General features: G+C 46.2%; 1 protein-coding gene across 11 annotated transcripts in view; it reads right to left on the minus strand.

Annotated features, from left to right (window-relative positions):
* LOC126520240 (transducin-like enhancer protein 4) overlaps positions 1 to 24,432 on the minus strand; it is a 101,638-nt gene that overhangs the window by 51,277 nt on the left and 25,929 nt on the right. For 7 of the 11 annotated variants that reach the window (XM_072287074.1, XM_072287073.1, XM_055065562.2 and 4 more), the window contains exon 2: positions 1,830 to 1,871. The exons of the other annotated variants lie outside the window; for them this stretch is intronic. In XM_072287074.1, the coding sequence (XP_072143175.1) occupies positions 1,830 to 1,871 (42 nt within the window). The remainder of the gene's footprint in view (positions 1 to 1,829; positions 1,872 to 24,432) is intronic. 11 annotated transcript variants of the gene reach the window in all.

Consider the following 24,432-nt stretch of genomic DNA (forward strand, 5'->3'; position numbering starts at 1 on the left):
TAGAGCGAATCCTCTCGCTGAAGTCAGCAATGGTCGCCTCAGCAAGTCCACTGACCTGAACACAATAAGTTTTCATCGGCCGTGTATACATGAGACGCGAAACTGCAGGGCGCTGCTATATACAATCTGTTACGCACGCGCGACAGTATACTATATGCTGTTGTACATGCTGTAGTATAGTCAGCAATAGCAGTCTGACTCGCGTGTCCTTACAAAATAATGAATGTCAACATCGATGTCAGCACAGTTTCGTAACAATTCTCTGCCAATAACCGCCGTGTCGATAAATGTATATACAAGCGTACGCCTGCTGGGGTCCCAAGGAGATTCAAAACGACCGCTGTTCAGCTAGCACCGACAGGTCTCGCCGACCGTATCCTGCGGTGTACACATATACATTGATTCGGGTTCCTGTGTGGTGTACATGGCGGTTACATATATAATAAACACGGCCGAAGACTGCTGCTGCATGCTCACTCCGGGTCTGGGACGGGGACACTGTTCGACGCGTGATGGATCATTCCTCGAGACGTTATTTCGCCAGCCGCTAAACGTTGGCAGGCTGCGTTGCCTAAAATACAGAGAACTCGACATGAGACGCTTCTTGGCTAGTTGTTTGAGACATATAAAGTTAAGCATACAATGCAATACACATACACGTATCCGAACGCATGGAAAGCTTTCAACAAAAATCACTGTGCGACGCAAGCGGCCGCAGCGATTGTTTTCTCCCACAGTCGCTGCATGTGGGACAGCACATGCATGTCACCTCCTGTGCGGTGTTTGAAGTGAAAGCTGTTTCCCATGCAGCGAAAAAAATATCGCTGCGGCCGCATGAACACGCTGGCCTCTATCGCAGCAGAAACGGGCAACCGAGTTTGTGAACGCTCTCTCTCTACATTTAGTTTTTAAACAGGGTCGGGTGTCAAGAAGACAAGATCAACAGTACTGCTGGAGCCGTACGCATTTAGACGGCCTAACATTTTAATGCGCTTGGCATTCTTATCCTAAGTCAGTCACCTTGTGTCTATCTGGCCTCCTTACGCCGCTCCTCAATTTAAAGAGGGCTTTTAAAATTTCTCCAGCGCTGGGGGACTTGAACCCACGTGCCACAGACACAAGGACAGCAGCCCGACGCTTTAGCGCTGCGCCACGATTGCCCGCGAGAGCAAAGGATTCAATCTCAGTGCTGGCACGCACCGGCGCGCAACCGGTGCAGTTTCGGAGGGGGACCTCGCGCGCGCGCCGCGTGCTAGAGAGGAGCTAGGCCGCAGTACGCGGTTCATAGATGGCGCGTTTCGGCGATGGCAATACGCAGGGTGTCGCTACGTCGGTTGAATGTTAATCGCATTGACGTCGACGGTCACTGTGGGATTGGTTCTGCCAAAAAAAAAAAATTTAAATGTTTTAGAATGCAGCTGTCAAACATTCTTCATCTCGATGTATACCGTTGATACTGTCGTCGGCTGAAAATGAATCAATTTCTATGATAATCGAGAACTGTCGACAGTTATTGTTGTTGATGTACTGTAAGCCCTGTCGGGCTGTTACAGGGTGGGGATCAACAATACACAAGATATATTACATTTATGTAGAAAAGCAATTCCATTCGTTGCTGAAAAGCGCCAGTTGGTTGGTAGTCTACAAAGCAGAATTGTTAATGTGTGAATCGAGCTCGTTCCGCTCAGTAATTGCACAATTTGAAACCCGCGAAATCAGTCATGCGTCCACCACACATTCCACCTGCCTGCGTAACGTGTGTGCACATTTGGTAAATGACAGCTACAAAAAAATATAATAAAGCCTAACGGCACTCCTATCATATTTACCTGAAAATTTTCCAGCATCTTCGACCAGTACCCGGTAACAGTCTGCATGATAAACAACCGTCCTTTTCAACGCGCGACATAATTAGCGCCCGCGATATCATTCCAAAGCTTTACAGAGTGAATGGTACACTGCACATCCATCTCTAAAATGACAACTCTGCGACATGTGTATATACCCAAACAGTGCTTGTAGCATAGAAGCACGTGGTTTCGTGGACTGCTGCAAGCAGCGTTGCGATTGCGCGAACTGGTCGCGGAGCACCACTGATAGCCGTGGAAACCCTTCGCATATACATGTAGCACATCCATAACAGTTCTATGCTCCTTCAGCACATGATGTGGACGCCTGTGATTGGTACGCCTTTTCTGTTACCTGCTTCCTTTTATTTTTCTTCTTTCCTTTCTTTCTTTTTTTGTTGTTCCTTTTTTTCTCCTCTCGCTTTTTGTCGTCCTTACAAGCTCTAATCCCCCCACCCCAGTGCAGGGTAGCAAACCGGAAACACCTCTGGTCAACCTCCCTGCCTTTTCTCTCTCTCTCTCCCAGCACATGATAGTAAGCATCGTCAGGCCCCATCTGCTAAAGCATGACTACATTAGAACGGTTTAGCACGTACGGCCAGCGCCCTTTGACGCCTGCAGTGTGTATGCTACCTGCGTACGTGCACGGTATATTGCAGCAGGCAGCTCGCTGTGGCACAGAGATGGCGGTATACGTTAGGAGAGCTTTAGAGGGAGATCAACTTTGCAAACGACTCTTCGCCCGAGACGTTTGTGAACGGTTCACTTACAGTAAAGAGACATTAGCGTACACAATAAATTGATTGGCAGCACTAATAATGCGAATGCAAAACCCAAACTCAACCTGTGGCCCATCGTAAGCATTGCAAATAATACTCGGAAGCTAACTTTTGGTCCAGAAGAACTTCAGTTTGGCCTAGTTGGTGTTTACTGCATATCATACCGCCGGTGTTGTTTATGTGTTATCTCCCGCTGTCCCCGTCTTTATTTGCGGTCATTATGATATGCAGTAACTTTTGGTCCGCTATCATTGCCTGTGGCAGATATATCGCTATTCAGCTGAATTACTTGTGCAAGCGGACATTACTTGCACTAGCCGCAACGAATAATAAGCCAAATAAAATACGTTTTACTGACCGAGGCCTATATAACGTGAAGAAATAGTACTCATAATTGGCGAAGCGCCTGTAACTTTTCTCTCCTCCTCCCACTTCCTCCCCTTTCTTTGAAAATGAACGTCTCGGTGTTATAGTATTCATAGGCAATAAATGGTAAACGCGGCACAAGAAATGGCGATGCTGACGATGATAATCATCTACCCCGGATCTGTGCTAAGGCTCTAAGCTGCCTCTTGTCCTCGCATCTCTTCCATCATGCCTCGGCTTGACCCCGATGACGAGATATGCCAACACATTTAGATATAATAGTTTACGCGGCCGGGCCTCCTGCTTAATCGACCCGTAAGCGGTTACTCTGCACATGCAACGTACATATGTGCGTTGAAAAAAGAATGTATACATTATTCCATAAGCGTGCGCTGACGCGACGTAGATGTATGTATCGAGCGTCGCGAGTCGGATATACATCTATGGAATGGCCGATTCCAAAACCAGTGATATGAGACAAGAGATGGCCAGTTTGTACGACGTAGACGTGAGGATCAACGCTGGTGGCGCCATCTTGCGATGGTGAGTTCAACCAGAGCGCACAGGAGTAGTAGAGCACTGAGCCGGCTGACGGGACTGTTTGCTAATTAACTGCAGCGGCGTAAATGAAGCAAAGTAATATATGGTGAATATTTTCTTTTCCGTAGACGCGAACAGTCATGCAAACCCGAACGTATGTGACATATTGTGGCTAAACAAATCGCCACAAGGTGTCTTTACCAGCGCCGCCGCAGTATAGTTACTCTCATATACTCCACGCTGCAGCGGCCGTCCAGTCCTCCAGTGTTCCGATTCTCCGTAGCATACCGATAGCATACGATAACATAACGATACGATACGAAAACATACGATAGCATAACGCCAGGTTTTAAATGGCTTAAGTTAGCTTATGCATAAATGTATTAGCTTTCACGGAACACCGGGTTACCGGAGACGCGCGCTGCATGCAGCAACAACGCTGATAGAGACACCTGGCGACGATTTCTACAACCACAGCGCGTTAGACAAAAACTCCCTAGCCTGTCTAGGACGTATTATTCAGACAAGTTTTCGAGTTATCGGGGCGTTATAGAAGAAAAACTAAAAGGCTGTGTTTAATGATTACGTAGTTGCCAAAAATTTACTCCAGTAGCTAAGTAGAATATACTTGGTTTCTGTATTTATATAACGGACGCCATCAGAAGGCACCACCAAAACGGCCGCCCTAAAGCCCGCTCACGTTTACGTTAACCTGGTGTTCCGCAAAGGGCAATGCTTTTACGAGCACTCAATGAATTAATCAATCAATCAATATTTATTTCCTTGAAAAAATACAAGGAGAGAGGTGGCCACAAAAAGATGCTATTTTGAGCACCTTGACGGAGCAGCCACCCCACACACTGACAGCACAAGCGGGCACAAGGAAATTTATGAATCATACACAGGCTTTGGGACAAAAGAGGGGGGGAAACACTCAATATGGACATAAGATGCTATAAATACTCGCTACAACAAGGCAACTAACACAAACGTTTGTTACTGCACCGCTCACAATTTCGGGCCTTAAATCCCCACCTGTTTTTCAACTACTGTCAATTTTCGACGACTATTTGACTGAGCACACTTTTCTGCACTTCGTTGGTGCTTTCTGCGATTTGACGAACATAACTGAAGTCCATCTAGGTTTTCCTTTTTCTTCTTCTTCTTGTCTTACCGCGCTGTGATAATACTTCCTCGCGTTAAATACGACGAAGCTCGCTACAGAGAAGAGCTTTGGCCCAATGTGCACACAAGCCATAACAGTTCTTTTCAGGCTCGCTAAAGTAGCTCGCCTCAAGTTCCGTCACCGGTTTACCTTCGTTATATAAGCGAAAAGGCAAACATCAAGCACGGACGCTGACTGTCACTCCTAACATCTCTGCTCCAGTCAGTGCAAATGTGCAAGGTAAACAAAACGGGGGCAGCGTGAGTAACGGAGCCCGAAAGGCGATCTCTTCTTCAGCAAAAGAACAAACAACGCGCAGAAGGCGGCGTCGAAGGAAAGAACAACCAAGCTCTGTCAAAACAGCGAGCCCGCGCGACAGACCCTCCCCCTGCGCGAGGTGCACAGAAAAAGGTGGCGTCCGTGTGCGCACAGCTGAGTATATACGCACAGACTGCACGCCATCGGTCGAAGGGCTCGCGTCGCTTTCACCGACGTGGGGCTCCACGGCTCAGCAAGAGCGCGCGCACACACGAGGGCACCGACACCTTGCCGCCACCGTGTGCGTACAAAAGCCGCGCGTGCACTCAACGAAGTAAACACACAATCGAACACGGCAGGGAAAGAAAAAGCGAAGGTGGGTGTTGCTGAGGTGTGTGTGTGTGTGTGGGGGGGGGGGGGGGGGGGGGGGGCTAGAACACCTTTACGACGAAGCTGCTCAGCCAGAACCTACTTACCAATAAAAGAAAGAAAGAAGTACTCTCAGCGTTCTGAAACGTGCAAGAAATGCCAGCAGGTGATATCATAAGAAGCCAACAGACAATGATACCAAGGACAACATAGGGGAAATTACTTGTACTTACCAATTGAACTACAGAAATGATATATATATACATTAACGCAAATGAAAGAGGATGAAAAAAAACTTGCCGCAGGTGGGGAACGATCCCACGTCTTCGCATTACGCGTGCGATGCTCTACCAATGGAGTTACCGCGGCGCCGTTTCTCCATCCACTTTCTTGGGTATTTATGTTTTACTACAAGAACTAACCCTGGGAGTGTTAGCCAGCGCCGCCACTCACAAACTTTGGCGGCGGATGTGGAACATCCTTTCTGCCGTAAGCGTCACTATTACGTGATCTTTTTTGGGCGAAGGCAACTGGTCAACAAACCCACATATGCTACCTGAAGACATCAATGTTGCTGGATTCGAGACCCTCGTTATGTAATGAACGAGGGTCTCGGTGATAACAAGTGATATATGGCTCAACGGAACGGTGCATGAGAAGTTGGCGGTTTCGGTCAGCACGAATCGGGCCAAACAAACACGTTATCTGCGAAATAATATCTATCTATCTATCTATCTATCTATCTATCTATCTATCTATCTATCTATCTATCTATCTATCTATCTATCTATCTATATCTATCTATCTATCTATCTATCTATCTATCTATCTATCTATCTATCTATCTGACTGATCTGATTACCTAAACGAGGGTTGCGTTTACCTGTCGCTTAATACACACAAATGTCGCTGTTCGACTGGTCCTAAATTGTTTCGTGGGAGCGAAAAATGCCGTGTTAAGATTAAATGTCGAGCACGGCGTATAGATAAACTATGAAGTTTGACACCCTCCAGAGTGAGTGAGTGAGTAAAGACTTTATTTGAAAACAAGGTATTCACGGATGACCTTGTTGTTAGGCAGCCACGAGCATCTGGGCCCGGGCGGCTTCTTCAGCTCTCTCGATGACCTTGGCCTGCAGGTCAGGGTCGGAGCTGAGCAACACGGCCTCCCACTGCTCAGTACTACTTATTTCGTGATTTGTGTGATTTTCGGCTGGGCACGACCACATAATATGGAATAGATCCGCTTTTTGCTTACAATGCTTACATGTATTAGGGTATTGGTCCGGGTAGTAGTAGTGATAGGCTACGGGGTTGGGGTAGGTGTTCGTCTGAAGTCGTCTCCAAGCTACTTCTTGTCGCTTGTTAAGCGATTTGTGTGCTGGCGGGTACACTGCCCTGGCTAACCTGTAGTGCTGAGTTATTTCCTGGTAACTGACCATGCGATCCCTCTCTGATCCTAGCGTGAGCCGTCCGGGTGCTCGGTTGGCGAGTCCTCGAGCGGCGGTGTGGGCGGCATCGTTGCCGCGTAGGGAGGAGTGTGCTGGTGCCCAAATGATCTGGATTGGTCGTGGGTGTTGGTTGGTGTCTACTATGTGTTTTACGGGAGCCGAGACTCGCCCGACCTTTCGCAAAATTGCGTACTGCTGCTCTTGAATCGCTAATAATGTAATGAAAATGTGTGAAGGCTATTGCCAGAGCGATAGCCGCCTCTTCCGCTGTTTCGGAGCTTCTGGTGCGAATTGAACCGCCAGCGCGTATTTGACCTGAGGAGTCCACCACTGCGCCAAAAAATCCCGCGCCCCAAGAGTAAATACTTTTTTCCTTTCCTCCCTATACACGGTCATGTTGATGTCGCGAGTACATTATATGCTGCCTGCGTTCAACGCTCGACGATTTATATGACTAGCACCACTAACAAAAGCGAAAGCTTGGTGTGTTTGTTGAATGGTTCGAACACCAACTTCGCGCGCGTAAACATTATGACCGAAGCGTCGGCCTGTGGTCGACTCGTCTGCCTCGCTGACGTTGGCTTGAATGACGTTAACCACGCGGCTCGCATTTTTTTTTTTTTTTTTTAGGAAACAAACCAGTAGGTTATGTCGGTGACGCTAGACTGGGCCGGCGTATATACAGGATGCCCCACGTAACTTGAGCCCTACATTAAATATATGCAAATTCTACGAAGCTGGACACAACCAAGGTAATGTTGTTTGCGTCGCTTGGAGATACTCAAATTATTCTTTTCAACTTTTCAACTATTATAAATAGATGAAAAGGACAATCGGAGGACAATTACTTTGCTTGTTCTACAAGCGGCATGTGTGTCTCATGTGTATTCTTGCGCATACGAGTATAGTTTTCCATCAGTAGTTGTTGCGAGATGAAGACGAAAAATAAAAAAAAAATAGAAAACCTAATAAAGCTGGTTTATTTCGCTATAACAATGTTTTCTACGATTAGTGCATGTCCGTGCTCTTTAATATTCCGCCAACAAGAGGCGGGCGTGAAACAACACGATTAAATTTTCTTACGTAGCTTCATGTTGCAAATCTGTGGCTGCTGTGACAATATTACGCGTCATTTTTAGAAATCTGTGGTGAAGACAGCAGTTCATCGGACGAAAATTGCTACTGGTAAAAGCCGACAAGAGCCATGGGCGCGCCAAAGCAAATAAAAACTTTTTTTTTTTTTTTTTTTTAACTATACAGGGTGCTATGACCAAGATGTACTATACGAGGTGCTATGACCAAGATGTCCAAACCCAGGCCGTCCAGCAGATCTCGGCGGCCCTCGAAAGGCAACGACCGAGCGAAACCGGAGGGAGGCTGCCACCCCAAAAGAGGGGCAGGCGCGGTCGACCAAAGGGAATAGTGCGGCCGCGGCCGAAGTAGAGGCGCCACACGCCGCGAAGACGTCATGGCCGCGTCACGGTAACGCCTCCCTAACAGGGGAAGGCTAACCGTTCTGCAGGCGTTCACAACAAAGTTTCTTCACTCACTCACTATACAGCAAATACATAAGGGTTCTTGCTTGCCACTTCTGTGAAATGAATTATTTCAGCGGAACACACATTAAACTTCAAGTTACAAACGTCGTTGTATTTTTTTTTTTTTTTTTTGCAGCCTCACATCGTGCATCACCGCATTTCGACGAACGCCGCTCATACCACTCACCTGGCCAAGGTCTTTATGATGCATTAAACGATATGTCTTGGTTGTACAACACGCGGCCCTTGCGTGTTTGATCATATTAGCTGAACAGTGCCGCTTGTCTCATTGCTTCTCCTATCTTGCGAAACTGCGGTGTTTGTAGCTGATGACACGTTTCAATTAATTTTTATAGTTCGTTCTTGCAGACCGATATACTACCTTGACAAAATTTGGGTCAATGCCGGCCACACAAAGGAGAAAGTATGTGAGGGCGTGAACGTCACCACACGGGAAGATGCTTTTCGGCAAGGTTTGACAACAGGTCTTCGCGCACCAAGCGGCAAAGGTGGCAAGCTGACCCTGTTGCCAGCCAGTAGCGAGGGTGGCTTGTTAAATGCTGTGTGCCTCGTTTTCCTAGCAGCGAAAGGAACTGCTGACTGCCAAAAGAAAGTGGATGGGCCGCGCTTCGAGAAGTGGTTCACAGCACAGCTTTTGTCTAACATCAAACTGCGCAGTGTTATAGTAATGCACAATGTCCCTTACCACAGCGTTCGCCTCGAGAAAGCTCTAACGTCGTCAACATGAAAGAGTGACATTCAGTCTTGACTCACGGTGAAGAACATCGCACTTCCCCAGGATCAATTGAGTTATTGGAGCTAGTGAACAAACACAAAAGGATGTTTTCCGCCTATTGCGTGGATGTTGTCGCTATAAGGCTGCCGATCACGACGTCGTGATAAAGCGCTTCCTCCATATCATTGCAAGTTCAATTCCGTCGAACTGATATGGAGCCAGGCGAATGGTTACGTCGCTGCTAAAAATACCACATTCACCCTTCCCGGCGTCGAAAAATTGCTGCATGAAAGCATCAATCTTGTGACGGTACACAAGTGGCTTCGGGCGTGTGTGTTCAGAAAATCGATGCGGAGCTCTGGCACCGTGACGGCCTCATTGACGCAAGCCTCGACTAGCTTCTAATTTCACTCCGATCGCATTCGAGTAGCGAGAGTGATGCGAGTTGTGACAATGACATGAGCGGAGTAGAAGAGCTCACGTGAACGTGAACACAGTCGCAGAAGCCACCGCAATAGTGTGTTGCGTACTTGTGCATATGACACGAGCTTTTACTAATCCTGCGGCATTATAATCGCTTAATTCTGAAGTTTTACGTGGTAAAGACACAATATGACAAGGCACAGTGTAGTGTCGAATTTAACACTTTATACCAGCCCGTGTTATTTAAAAAGCGCCTAAATATAAGTGTATTGGCGCTTTTGTATTTTGCTCGCATGCAGCGAAATGTGCCGAAATCCTTTGGAAATAGAGTCTTGTTGTTTTCATAGAGGGGTTTACTATAGTCCTTTGCAGTGAAGCATCGCATGGTATTTCGTTGCGATGCATTGCAGCACAGTGTGTGTGTGTGTGTGTGTGTGTGTGTGCGCGCGCGTGTGCGCGTGTGCGCGTGCGTGCGTGCGTGTGTGTGTGTGTGTGTGTGTGCGTGCGTGCGTGCGTGCGTGCGTGCGTGCGTGCGTGCGTGCGTGCGTGCGTGCGTGCGTGCGTGCGCGCGCGATATATGTTACACACGTCTGACTAAGCTTTACGCTACTTTCACACAGATCGTACATATTCACCGCATGCTCACATGGCATGAACAACGCGCTTTCGCGGAATGCGCTGGTGAAATCTAAAGCGAAACCCCCGCGAAACGTTCGGACTACTAGGCTTAGTAACTCATGCGCATAGGCTCCGCGCCCACGTAGCCTTTACCGTACTGCCACAGAAACTTGTCGCTAGGCATAGTCTATTGTAGGATACAACTTAAAAAAAAAAAAAGCGGTTGGCAACCAAGGCACACGGACCGCGCGGGGTTGTTACTCCGCCAGCCAATCACAGAACCGAACAATATCGTCGTCACGTCACCATTTCGAAATGGCGTCGTACTTGATACATCCGGAGCGTCTGCTGATCTTGAAGTCTTTTCATGGGTGGAAGTGATGAGGTGTGCAACAGACATTGAAAAAGTGCATGACGGTCTGAGCATTTCACTCTTCAAAAGTCCGCGGGACAATTCATTTCACTGCTGACCCTGCTTTACTCATGAAATTTCACTGCCAACTTAAGTGAAACTTGACAATAAATAGTTGCACCAAAGCAATGCGTTTTATTTCAGTTCAATAAAGAATTAGGCTTTCACCGTTCCATTGTAATAGACGAGGGAAAACATCCAAAATGGCGCGCTTATAATCTTATTTTTGTAGTTACCGCCTTATTTTAGTTAACAGGGAAAGTTTGAAGTACGAACTATTTGCAGCCTCGCTGAGGAACAGTGGCTGGCGGTTAGAGGGCGTGGGCGGGGCTTCCCTGCAGGCTTGAGTTGTATCCGACTTTAGATGGTGTTGCTAACAGAGGCTTCCGAGAGCGCGAGCGAGGGTGACGCGGCGTCGCGGCGATGCCCTCTCCCCTCAAGCAATAGCGCTGCAGCAGGCGTTCCCTTTCGCCCGCTCCGTCGAGGCCCGAGCCAGCAAGCGCGAGTCGGTGTCACGAGCTGCACGCGTGTAGTCGCAGCCAATGGGAAGTTTCGCTGCTACAGACGCCGCCAGCTTTTTCTCTCAATTTGACGCTTTCGCATCAATAACCGCTCTTTGTGCGAAGCAAGAAGGACTTGAATTACAAATTCAAAAGTCGCAGTGAGCTCATCCTCCATTTCCCACGTGTTGCCCCATGTCCGAGCTGTAAACGGACCGAGTGCCGTGTTTCGGTGGATAAACGATGTTCGTTGGAATAATGCTTACTGCGATCGTTAAAGTATTCTCAGCGCAAAAAAAAAAAAAAGCCTTCTCTATCAAAAGGGATTTCGCAATGCGGCCCAGCGTATTATTCAGAGAATGTGGACTCTTCCCCTTCATTAATTTACATCTATTGTCATTCCCGGCACCACGTTCCAATCGAAAAGTTCGAACGGTCGCCCATTCTATTGTACGCTTTCTCGCCTTTTCTGTGCACTCTTTCCCCGACAAGCACACCTGTAGCAACAGACAGCGAGTCGCAACCACGTTAATTCGTGTAGGAGAACGTGACCCCTCTGCCAAGCAGACGGTGATCCATCACGTAGCAAATACCAAGCGTACACTTTCCCTCAATAGATGTGGAAAGTTCTAAAGGGAGAAAAATGTTAGAAAGAATGGGCGGATGAGGGTGGACGTTTTGACGGCGACGTGCTGTGCTATCTACGACAGCTGCGGTTGAATTTGAAGTCAGATGTGCCATTTGCGAAAAAAGAAGCGTCGTACCAAACTCTGGACTGTCACGCACGGCGGAGACCTCCTTGCCCCAAACGATTGCATCGGGCCAGTTGCGTATGAATTCAGGCAGTTGAGTAGCAGCCGCCATGCCGCGTTTAACGCTGCTCTCTAACGGCAGGATGTTCAGCGTGCGCATGGGCATCCCTCGCGCTCCCCGCTAGGATTTTTTTTTTCATAAATTATATACCCGTACGTTGTGTAATCTGCTTTCCTCACTCTGTGAGAATAGCATGCATCTTAAGGCGAACATTTAAATGTCAATAAAGGGCATATGACTGCGGAGCATATGTTTCAAGGAAGCGCAGGACAGGATGCACTACGCAGACAAATCCATGCATAAAAAAATGTATTCCATGCCTTCATGTCACATATCGCAGCTGTAATCGATAGCTGAAAACTTAATGAGATGTTTCCTTTAAAATAGAACGATGTTTTACATACAGTGCGACTGGCTGTTAAAGGGAACACAGTAGAGTGTTTTAGTTTCCCGTTTTTACGCGCCGCTCAGCAGCTGAGCGGAAGCGCGAATGCGCATGCGCCCTCCGCTTAACCGCGAGCGGACTATAGCGGAGCGACAAACACGGTGCCACTCCGTGCACGGTGCGCCATGCGGTGCGCTTACAAGCTGCCGGAGCGGAGTGTGCTATGCAGCGCGCTGGCTAGCGTTGGGGTTAGAAAGGATTGGATTGGATGTAGAAAGCAAGCTCGTTGGCTATCACGTGGCGTTCCCCAAGATGGCGCTTTATTTTCCACGGGATAAAATGGACCGGTAACGCATTATAAGCGCACGTCTAAATACTTCATGGAAAAATAAGTTATATATATATATATATATATATATTCGTTTTACTTTATAAAAGTGATCAATGGGTGTTTTGATTCTGTTTCATTACCCTGAATTTGGCCAGAGGCCGCTGCAAGCATGAAAGGTCTGCGGCGAACCATGCTGTATTTAATGGTTGTTAATGCGAAAGCATTGCATACGCCATTAAGCGAAAATCCGTCGGCGTGACCGAAAGATGGCACCAAAAATGGCCTATGGTGCGTGCGTCATTGGGCACATGACGGCGCAGCTAACCAATGGGGTGTCGCACCACGTCACGAGTATATAATATGAGCGCGTTCACGGCGTTCCCCGAGGGTACAAACGGTATAATACACTCGCATTCCCACACGTAAGCAGTCTTAAACGTGTCTCTGCCGAATTTTTATTCGATTCGCGTAATGCCGACTTGACTTCTAGACGTTTACGTTCTGAAGGGCGGAGCACACCCACACACAACTGCGAAAGAAGCAAATTGTTTAATGTGAAAACATTATATGCCCCATTTCGCCTAAATCCGCCGCCGTCGGCGTCGCCGCCAAGCGATGGTACCAGGCAGCATGACGTCATCTAGGAGGCGTTGGACGAGCACGCCTCCCCGACGCCGCCTGCTCCACGGTTCTCCACAGTGGTCAGCCAGATTGCTGCGACGTGACGTGTGCAATGACGCACGCTCTAGGTACACATTTAGTCAGTCAGAACCACGGAGCCGCCATGGGGTCATTATTACCATGATTGCGCGCTTAAAGGTCGTTTACGATCGAGAAGAATGTCAGCCGGATTGGTGGCCACTTTTTATTAGGCGTTTTTTCTCCTTTCAAGTTTTTTTTTGTGTGTGATGGAAGAAGTTGCTTTGTGTGACGTTTTCTTGGTATGTACTGCTCGTTGACCTGCGATTGCTTGTGACGACTTAGTGCTCGTACTATTGTAAATAGTTCCAGTGCATAAGTCATCATCTCACTCATTGTAATTAATACAGTATATATATATATATATATATATATATATATATATATATATATATATATATATATATATATATATATATATATATATATATATATATATAAGTATCCGCCATGGCGTCGGGGAAGCGTGTTCTTCTGCTCGTCTCGCACCCCGAAAGCCCGGGTTCGATTCTCATCCAGACTGAAATATACAAAAGCTTGTTTTCAGGGCCATTAATTTACTTAATTTACAGGAACCTCCCTCAGAACTTTGACAGTAATCCGAAAATCTCTTTTTCACGTGTTTTTACTCTGCGCAGTCGGCCATTTTTGGTACTATCTCTAGGTCATGCCGACAACACCGACAGATTTTCGCGTAATGGGGCATATAGTCGTGTCGCATTAGGACATTTCTCCAAAGGGACCATAATGCTTTCGCATTCCCACATGTAAGCAGTCTTAAATGCACCTGCCAATGTTCTTCGCGCACGATCAAGTACCTCTTAGGAACTCGTAGTTTTTGCAAGGAGCATCGTGTAAATGCGATTGTCAACTGATCCGTCCCTTCCAAGCTGAAGAGGAAGAAAGAATAGTGTGGGGATCAGGGAAAGTTGCCGGCTGAGGTGAAAGTAAAATAAGGCGAGTTGCGCGCAATAGACAGCGTCATCGGCGACGAGGCCCTATATATCACATCGCGGGCTTCAGTTCACTTCCCCTTGAAATAAATCATTCTGTCCACAATATTTTTGACGATGATGGCATGCATTGGGACATTCATTCCAGCAGACAACGCATTCAATAAATACATCACGTTGACTATAACTCTCACGGGAAAGTGCACTTATAGGTTTCAACTGCCAGGATGTCGTCGCAGTGACTCTTGCAAGTGAAGCAATTCAGAGGCTCGCGACGCGTCAGCTTGGCGTCCCATGAGAGATGCCCCGGATGGCTTTCTCGCCGCCCCATTTCTAGGTGCCTCGAATTAACACGTGGCGGACCCGTAATTCTTGCCGCCTTTACTTCGCGGTGCCTATCGGAGCGACACAGAAGAAGTCGCTCGCGACCCGGAAATATTCGCAGTTCGGTATACGGGTCGAGCGGTGCTCTGTTAGACATGACACACCGAGTCAGAGCCCGAACGGCTAGCCTTTGCATGACTGTGCTCAAGAAAGCCGGTGTTCTGTATAGCTCGCAGCCTCTGGGAGCACAGATGTCCCGAGAGAAAACCACCCATATAATGTCGTCGTTCTTGTTCCTTGTCCTTGCGTTCCATTTTTCCAACTGTCAACCCGTTCTTTAGTTCGTACCAGATAGGACGAAAACATGCTCTTTTTGATTTCGAGAAACTTGCGTTCTACCCGACGATGCATGTTAAAAAATTAAACGAAGCGGCGGTTCTGCAACAGTCCGCAGAAGCTGATGTGCCACACCACTGTCGCGGTGCAGTTAGTAGACATAATATTCGTCTTTAAAATAAATTTTCCGTGAAACAGATGGTATGCGCTAGATTTGAGGAGCTCTGAACCCTTCAGGAAATCTAACACCACGCCACGCAAAACTATTTTATAGCGTGTAAGCTGCTTTGCTTTGCTTTCCAATGGCCGTTTCGGTTGGCGATGTTGTCCGCCGCTGCCACCGCCGGTGTGCGTGGCAGCTAACGCCAGGCTCCTAACCACTATGTGGGATTGGCCAAGAAATCGATGGAATGCCTTGAGGAAGAAAAAGAAAAAGATTAAGAAAGATTAAGGAGACGCGCTCCGTGTAGCATCGATACGTGCGCACTTATTGCAGTTACATTTTAATACACCAGGTGGTACGCCATGTAGCAGTTGCATAGGTAGCAGCACAAGGCAGTTTGTGTTTCCTATCAAGTATGTGGCTCCTACCCAGTACGGGGGCCAAGAAATGGATGGATTGTCTTGAGGAAGAAAAAGAAGATTAAGGAGATGTATACAAAAAATGCTAGAACGAAAAACGTGTATAGCAAACCTGATTAAATCAAACAGGCTAAGTGACTGTCACCGCACCGTTTCAAAGGGGATGTCAATAAATAATTCACCATCATCATCATCATCAACAGCATCGTATCGCACCACGAGTCAAAGGATGTGACATGTGCGCCGCGTAATCTCGATACCTGCGTTTATTCTTCGGTACACGTTATATGGCGCCTCCTCGCAGGGCACGAACCGCGGCTGAAGAAGCGAGCTACGGACGTGGCTGCAACCAGCAGGCAACGTCGGGCCCAGCAGACGGCTATGCAGGGAGCAGCACAAGCCGCAGCTCGCCGTCAACGCCGGCCGACAGTTCAGATCATTCTCGTCAACACGACACAAAGAGACTTCACCGCGAAGTCCCCCTATAGCGCGTGCAGCCGAAAATGGAGCCGCTCCTCCGGCTTGCGCTGTGACTGTGATGCGTGTGCCGCGCAGGCCAGAGACCTTTTTCGAGTGCGATGTCGTTGCTATACGTGTTTCGCTCAAGAAGAAATAAAATTACGCAGTATCATGTGCCACTTAAATATACGTAATGACATTACGTTGAAATCACTTTAGAGGAGCAAAATAAATTAATGTTAAAGTGTCGCTTCGATTGTAAACGTAAATTAGGCATATCCACGGTCTCGGTTGTAAGAACAGCCCGAATCATCCCCAATGCAGGAAAATATTCTTTTCTTTTTTTTTTTTCGTCATCAAACAAATAAAAGGTTGCAAGACTGCTGAAAGACGATGTACAAAAACAAGGGGGGGGGGGGGGGGAACTGGTGAGCAATTTTCTCGAAAATTCGCTGCTACAAAGTAATTTTTACTTTGATCACGTTCGGAGTTCCTGCTATAGAATGTCACCGCAATAATGTCGCATGTGTACGCCCATCACCCCAGCCGACTGTTCTTAATCTGAAATCTCGAGTTTGCCCTTCAGGCACTGAAGAGCAGCTGAAGCATGTGCCCACTCAAAGAGCGCGAAGCGTTCATCGTGGACATGGAGAGACCTCACTGACACACGATGATATTTAGACGCTTATAACTACAGAAAGGTGGGCTAGTTGGTAAGGATTCATTACGCAAGAAAAGGTGAGGCGTGCAGACAGGCCTCGCCTTTTCTTGCATAATAAATCCTTACGGCGTTCGTGTTGTCCACTTCTATTGTGTTCTGTCTGCACGCCTCACCTTTTCTTGCATAAGGATATTTAGACGACACATCTCCCAAACAATAATTTATGCGGAAAGAAAAAGCAGGACGCTGACTAAAAAAAAAAAGACGTGGTTATGCGTGTAACACGAAAACCTTGTTGGTAGAAAAAACAAGGTTTCCACAAGTTGAAATGTCTCGAAACTATCGACTCCAAACTTCATTTAGCGCCTCCTCCTGTTTGCTGCGTAGCTGTATAGGCGGCACTAACCCTTGCATGCAGGCGAGCAATTTCGCTGCGGTTATGTGACGTGCACTTTTCAGTGAACCTCGCCGTGTGCTTTTTTGTTTCTCTCTCTCTCTCTCTTAATTAAAAAGTGCACGTATACCGCCAGCACAAACTGAAACGCGAAAAGAAAATCAGTTGGGGCGGGCTAATATTCAAAGTTTCTAATACGAATGGTTTGTGTGATATTCAATTCGTATTCGAAAATGAACTATTCGGTATTTTTGAATCCAGGCACCAACAAGATATTTCGCAACAGCCGGCTGTTAAAGTCGGGTTAGCGTTCTCCGTCTGCTGAACAAAGTATCGCAAATGATCAGAACTAAATCAGCAATAAAAGTTTTCGAAGCAATCCATAAATAAAACTGGTAACGCAAGTGTTTATTTTTTTATTTTAGCTTATTTTTAACGGATGATTGGCTACGAGGCGGAAGGTATAAAAGGGGGAGGTTAAAAAAGAAGAAAAAAGAACGATATCATGCTTTAATAAAATATGGAGGAGATATCATGCTTGAAAAGCTTGCGGTCCTTTATACTAAATGTCTCACGACTTCAACGGTTCCAAAGAACTGGAAGAATGCCAACATTGTACTAATCCACAAAAAGGGAGACTAACGTTAAAGAATTAAAAAAACATTCACCAAAACAGTTTCTAACATAATAAAGGCAACACTTCAGTCAACGAAGACAATAAGCAGGCTTCAGGAAGGAATACTCCAACAGTGAATCACATCCATGTAATCAATCAGGTAATCAAGAAATCCGCAGAGTACAATCAGCCTCTCTATATAGCTTTCATAGATTACGAAAATGCATTTGATTCAGTAGAGATACCAGCAGTCATAGAGGCATTACGTAATCAAGGAGTACAGGAGGCTTACGTAAATATCTTGGAAAATATCTACAGAGATCCCACAGCTACCTCAATCCTCCACAAGAGAAGTAGTAAAATACCTATAAAGAAAGAGGTCAGACAAGGAGACACCATCTCTCCAATGCTATTCACTGCAAGCTTGGAAGACGTACGCAAGCTATTAAACTGGGAAGGCTTAAAGTAAGGATCAACGGCGAATAACTCGACAACCTTCGGTTTGCAAATAAATGGCACTGTCCTGTTCAGCAATACTGGAGACGAGCTACAACAACGTACATGCCGCGTGGCAATTTTTTTTTTTTTTTCGATTTAAAGAACGCCCGCGAAATATGAAATAAAACCACGTGACTGCACTCGTGCGCTATCGTATCGTAGCGCTCTCAACCGTGCATCGAGCCTATCGCTTATCAAGGACGACGGCGCCAAAGATGCTGACGCACCGTGAAGCCGATGCCTACAGCCGCGGCCACTCACTCCGCCACGGTCCGCGCGCACGGTTCTTTCGCACGACGCGCGGTTGAGAGAACTGCAATACGATGGCGCGCGAGCGCAGTCACGTGGTGTCATTCCATATTTCGCAGGCTTTCATTTAAACGCCGAAAAAAATCACCACGCAGCATGTACGCTGCCACGCACAAAAAAAAAGAAAAAAAAGGGATCGGTCGTTTCCGAATCCCGTAACGAAACGCACTTGGCCCTAAAGTGAATATTAAAGCTTTTGCGTAATTCACCTTGATTAATTAACTAATTAAGCGGAATATTAAAAAAATACTCTAAGGAACGCCACATGACGGCAAATCATATGCCGTTATGGTTTCATTCAGCTGCTGCTAACCACTTTTTCTTTTTGTAATCCTTGGATCAAGTTACGGGAAACACCCTGTATATGTATAGCACGGTTATTCGCGAGTACGCCAGTTTCGTTGACGTCAAAGACGCAGGAATGAAATGAGAAAATTCACAGCATTTCATTAAACACTTCACATAGATTTCATCATGCGAGTCGGATCTACATCATTTTTTTTAATTCAACAACCATTTATTTAGCGTTTTTGGAAAACTAGTCATGCAACAGCCAGTCATTCTCGGAAAGATTGTTTGCGACCATGCAGACTCTAAAGACGTCGAGCGGCTATTGGTGCAGTTATTTTAATAACAATTATAGTGATCTTGTGTTCAAAATTTATCCTATAATTCTCAGTGATAGTGTCTATTCTTCACTAGTCAGTACAAGCGTGCTACCTAACTATAGCAAAATAAATATTCGTTCTGTGTGTACGTATATATGTGCATCTGCGTTTGACTATTCGATATTGGATTCTCACTTACTAGTCGTACTCGAAAAAGTCAATATTTGCCCACCTCTAAAAATAAGTTATCAGGACGCCTGTTCCACGTAACTGTGCATGCGAGTAAGTAGAGCCGCGGTTAGACTTTAGCATAACACCACCTGGAGCGGCCTATATAACAAACCCACGACGCAAGGCGCAAACATGGAATGGCTTCAGATTCATGCATGCAGTTCACGTGAAGCTAATCTCCAGCACCAACCACGGGAAAAACGAAATGCAATTACATTTTGGACAGCGTGAAAGACCTAGTTTCAGTCAGTGTAAAATACAGTGCATCCACGTTTCATTTTTTTCTTCTTTTTTCACATTTGGAAAAGTGAAGAGCACACGAAATTCTCGCAAAAATTGACATTTCTAATCAAAGCAATCGCGGGTTCGCCGTGGAAATAATCTGGGTATAGTTCATACTCCCGCCAACTAACAATGCACACATTAGCGATATAAATAAAGCAATAGAGAAGGCAAGCGAGCTGTGACGGTGCCTCGAATAAATAAAGGAAAGGAAGAACCGTGAATTTATACTCTGGATTCTCTCTCTCTCTCTCGCTCTCTCTCTGTGTTTTTTTATAACACCCTAAAATCAAGCGCGACTTCGCATCTACCTCCCTTTTGTGTTATGATTGTAAATGCTACCTCAACATGTTCATAATTCTTCAACGACTTCATATCGTATAGCGCCTGTAGGAGTCCGTATACATTTCCCGTTGCAAATTGTCGGGCACGGGATTACGACGCCCGCCTACGTGTTGTTGATCTGAATCACTTAATCGAAGCGCCTTTGTCGAAAACTACGATGGAAGTTCTTGGCGAAAGCAGAGGAGGTAGGAGAACACGCAAACAAAAAAAAAGGAAAAATCAAGAACGACCGCATTGCTTCCCAACAGAGCGCAAAATTCGTATTCTGTGCAACTATAGGTTCTGGAAAACGATTACATTTAAAGAAGCGCACCTGGCGGAGGACACGTTTGCAGTGTTACAGCGACGTACGCCAATGTACATATATTGCGCGTAATAAATCGACACTCCATGTGTAAACGGGCATCGTGAAAGACTTCAGGGAGGAAAAGAAACAGCCTGTCTGTGACGTCATCGTATCATCCCCCTCCCTCTTAATTGCTGCCACGTCACACGGCGCCGCCAGGAATACCAGGGCCACACTACTTTATCACAGTCGAGAATGGCAAGGTTTTCCATTTAATTTTTACTCAGCAAGCAGTACTTATGATGGCAGGCACATCAAACTAAAAACTAGCGATTTTGGCCGGAAAGTTCTGCTTGATCAGAGGCATGTTCGCATGTCTTATTATTATTATTATTATTATTATTATCTGATTCGTGAAAACATGAAGGCCCCGCAAAAAGGAAGCAGGATAGTATTTGCGCATGCGCTGAGAACTGGCAGTCGCGCGTGCAATAAAATGCGCAATCTTATAGATCGCGCGCATGCATGCACGCACATACAGACGAAACTCTAGCGGCCACGTGATGGAACTAAGCCCTGAACTAGACTTGCCGACCGGAAATGCCTTCTTTTCGCTATTCAATTTACGCGTCAACTTGTGAAGAAAGCCGGCGAAAGAAGATCTCGCGTGATCTCGGCCAAGGCCCAAAAATAAAGAGCGAACTTCCAACTTGAGAACAGTTTCGCGACTGTACCTCATTACGTTACGTAACACTGCACGCAATTTCAGTTCGAAGTAAGCGTCTGTTCTTATCCGCTGTCGCCCTTTAGCGAGCACACACACACACGTATCCTGTTCCCGCACCAAAATCCTGGTTAACCGACTTATCGGCGGAGAGATTTTACACCGCCTCTTGCTTTTTTTATTACTGCTGTTATTATTTCTATTTGTACAATGCTGCGGACCTTGCAAAGGTTCAAGCACTGAATTTATTGTTTGTCTCTGTACTTTTCCACGGTATTATTATAGTCCCGCAATCCGTTTCGCAATGACAGTAAGGACAGCTGGTGCTTCACTGGTGGAGGACGTGACGACGTCTGTGTCAAATGACATTTCCGGCTCAGCTCAAGAGCTCTATACGTCCGCTCGAAGATTAATCCGTGCCTGCGTGCCGTCGTATCTCGACGCCGAAAAGAAAAAATTGAAACACAAATCTCATGAGTTTTATTGCGTGCTGCTCTCACTGCGAATACGAAAGCAATAAAAAAAAAAAGGCACACGCGCAAAAATACACCGTGCAGTGCGCCACATTTTTTTTTTTTTCTTTTTTAAGAAAAACACGATGAGGCGTCTCATTTCTGCGTGTGGGGAATTGCTGTTTTTGACAAAACGCAATGTCCGTCAGCTGAAAAGACCAGTACATGGTTCCAACTATCGATTTCGAACGGTTCGCTGTAAATTACCAACAAAACTCATTGTTTTATTTTCGTTAATTTTTTTCCTATAGTTTTGAAATCTCGGCCATCAACATTAATAAGGGCGTCACACTTTATCGTGAAAATTTGTTTTATATTGGAGTTTACAGAGCACTTTTTAGTGAGTGTCCCAGGCCACAGTTGTTGAAGTAGACGAGTTCGTCGGCTGACAAGCTGGCAAACTGGGATTTGTAAAGTACAGAAGAGTCACTATATACTCCATCCGCGAAGGCGAGATGGGCTGCCCACGCCCGAGATTTGTAAACACTTTCGTGGCTCGAATTATTGGCGTTTACTTAGATTAATAAGTTAGCAACAGTGCAGCCAGATGCGCTTTCGAAGGAAATTAATCAAACGTGTCTGAAAAAGAAAAAAAATGGAATTGGTCGTCAGCTCCGAAAGACAACGGAATACAAACCTGTCATTTGAGTTATTACATTAACAATTAACGCGGCTAGCGAATCCTACAGTGTCTCCTCCGTGTATACAGTACAACTTTGTAAGCTTCAGCGTCAGCGTGCGATTGGATTCGAATTCTTTCGGAAGAAAAAAAAAACAATAACAAGAAATAAAGAAAGAAAGTGCGCAGATTGGCGTTCTTTTGTGCTCCTAGCCAATAGCGTCTCCTAACTTTGAGTCCCCCGTTTCTAAAACTCCCCAATGAATGCCCTACGTTCGGTTGCGAACTGTTAAATGGCTGAAATGTTTCACTTGCTCTATCATAATTTTTCATTCATTTAACCATTTAATGTTGTGGAGAAGTCAGCGAAATACTGAACTTACTTGTTTGCAACATTTCCAATTCATAACAAACAAACAAACAAACAAACAAATAAAAATATTAATCGGCCTCTTCCTTACGTTTGCTTCGTTCTCTGCTGGTTTGTGTCAGCGCTTCGTCGTTTTCTTTTTTTTTTTTCTTCAACACCGCCCTTGCGCTGTCTGTACCACTGTTCATATACAATATGGATGGCCATCATCCCAAGTCGCAAGTCGGCGTCGCAAGCACCCCTGGCGTTTCGATACTCGGGTGGAGCGAGAAGCACCGTTCTTTTCACCTCCAGAGGTTCCCAACCAACGAAAGTTCTACGGGAGTCCAAGTAAGCGGCCCGCGTCGACAGGTTGGGTCGCGCGCGAAGTGGCCTAGAAACATTTCGTGAATTTATTGAAAATAAATTGTTAGTTAGCCACGCACAAGTGACATGCACTACGAATCGCACGAAGAAGACTGTCTGCACGGATTACAGCTTCCCGAATAAAACAAAAATCTAGGGTTTTCGCGTACGAGAACCCCTATTTGATTATGAGGCACGCCGTGTAAGCGCGGGGTCTCCGCATTAATTTGGACCACCGTGGGGTTCTTTAGCACACACCACATGCACGATATCCACACGACCGTTTATGGCATATCCCCCCCCCCCCCCGGCGAAATGCAGTCGCGGCGGCCGGGGGTCGAACCCACGACCTGGTGCTAAGCGGCTCAACGCCGTAGCCACCAAGTCACCACGGAGGGTTTTTGAAAAGGTCATAGCAGCGAGTGGCAGGTTTTCGGTAGGTCACTAAGTGCTTAAGGAAACGTTTGTTTAGGTTCATTCGTGAGATACGCTGGCCATCAAAACGTTAGGAGTATAGCGCGCCCCGCCCATTTGGCGCGTGTGTGCACACCGTGTCGACAGTTTCCTTATTCACTAAATAGCACCCAAAGGAGGAAACGTGTAGAGGTAATGTTTCCAGGAATCTCCGGACCGACGACACCGTCGAATAATCGAAGCTAATGGGACGTATAGCATCAGAATGAGTGGGGAAGCAAACATATGTATAAATCTGCATTGCGAAATCCATGCATGGGCTTGCTCGCTATGGTAATGGTAGTCAGAAAGTAATATGCGCGAGTCTGCGAAAAGGTTGTACCGACATTACATTTCTCTATAATCTCTCCTTTTTTCTTCATTGCTTTTTTCGTTAAGTGATGGTTAAAACGCACTATATCCTATATAGAAGGGGGAAAATACTAAGCAACTTGGGGCACATTCAAACCTTGGTGACTATGACGTGTTTTTGGCTCCGCAATCACTTCCGGCCCATGCAGTGAGCATGCCCTTCGATTTCTGTCACTCAGAGGCAGCCGCCGTCACGGGGTGATTGATATGAACACCACCTATTAAAATATCTTGGAACTGTTTCCCAACGTTCGTACTTGTTAGTTGTACTCATGTTACGTGCGAGAAGCGTGTACGTATAAGACTTCGAAAGTATGCGGCAACGCTCCTAGCGTTGTCCAAATTCATAACACCGCGAGGCTAAGAAGCGGGATGTCAGGGTGGCGTATCAGGTAGGCAAGCTTTAGGTGCTGCGTTGTCGCAACAGTACGGTACGGCATAATCTCTTGGCATGGTATAGCCACAAACACCGAACGACACACGACTGTTTTATACTCTGGGGAATCACCATCGATGACGGAAGTTTATGGTCTGCACTCTCCACTGACAGCTATATCCGCCGTTGAAATATGTCTATATTTACATTCATGCCCTTCATGTCATTCATGCCACATTGCTGCACTGATAAAAATCTAATTAATTACTGAAGTAGTCTTCGTGGCGTAGCGTATACGATTTTGGAGACACTCCAGCTCCCGAATACTTTACCATAACGATGTGAGCAATTTGCAATCAAACATCTGAGTGCGCAGTCCCGCTAAAAAAAGAAGGGGGGGGAATCGTGCCCAGTGTGCCCCTATTTGGCTACGCCATGCATACGATGTCCAGCGGCAAAAGGAACATTTAAACCAAGGATGCAATATTACAGGAACGTTAGTGAACGGAAGAAAAGAAAAGGAAGAAAGAATGAAAATCAGATGATG

This window comes from Dermacentor andersoni, chromosome 3, assembly GCF_023375885.2.
Source record: "Dermacentor andersoni chromosome 3, qqDerAnde1_hic_scaffold, whole genome shotgun sequence".
Lineage (NCBI taxonomy): Eukaryota > Metazoa > Arthropoda > Arachnida > Ixodida > Ixodidae > Dermacentor > Dermacentor andersoni.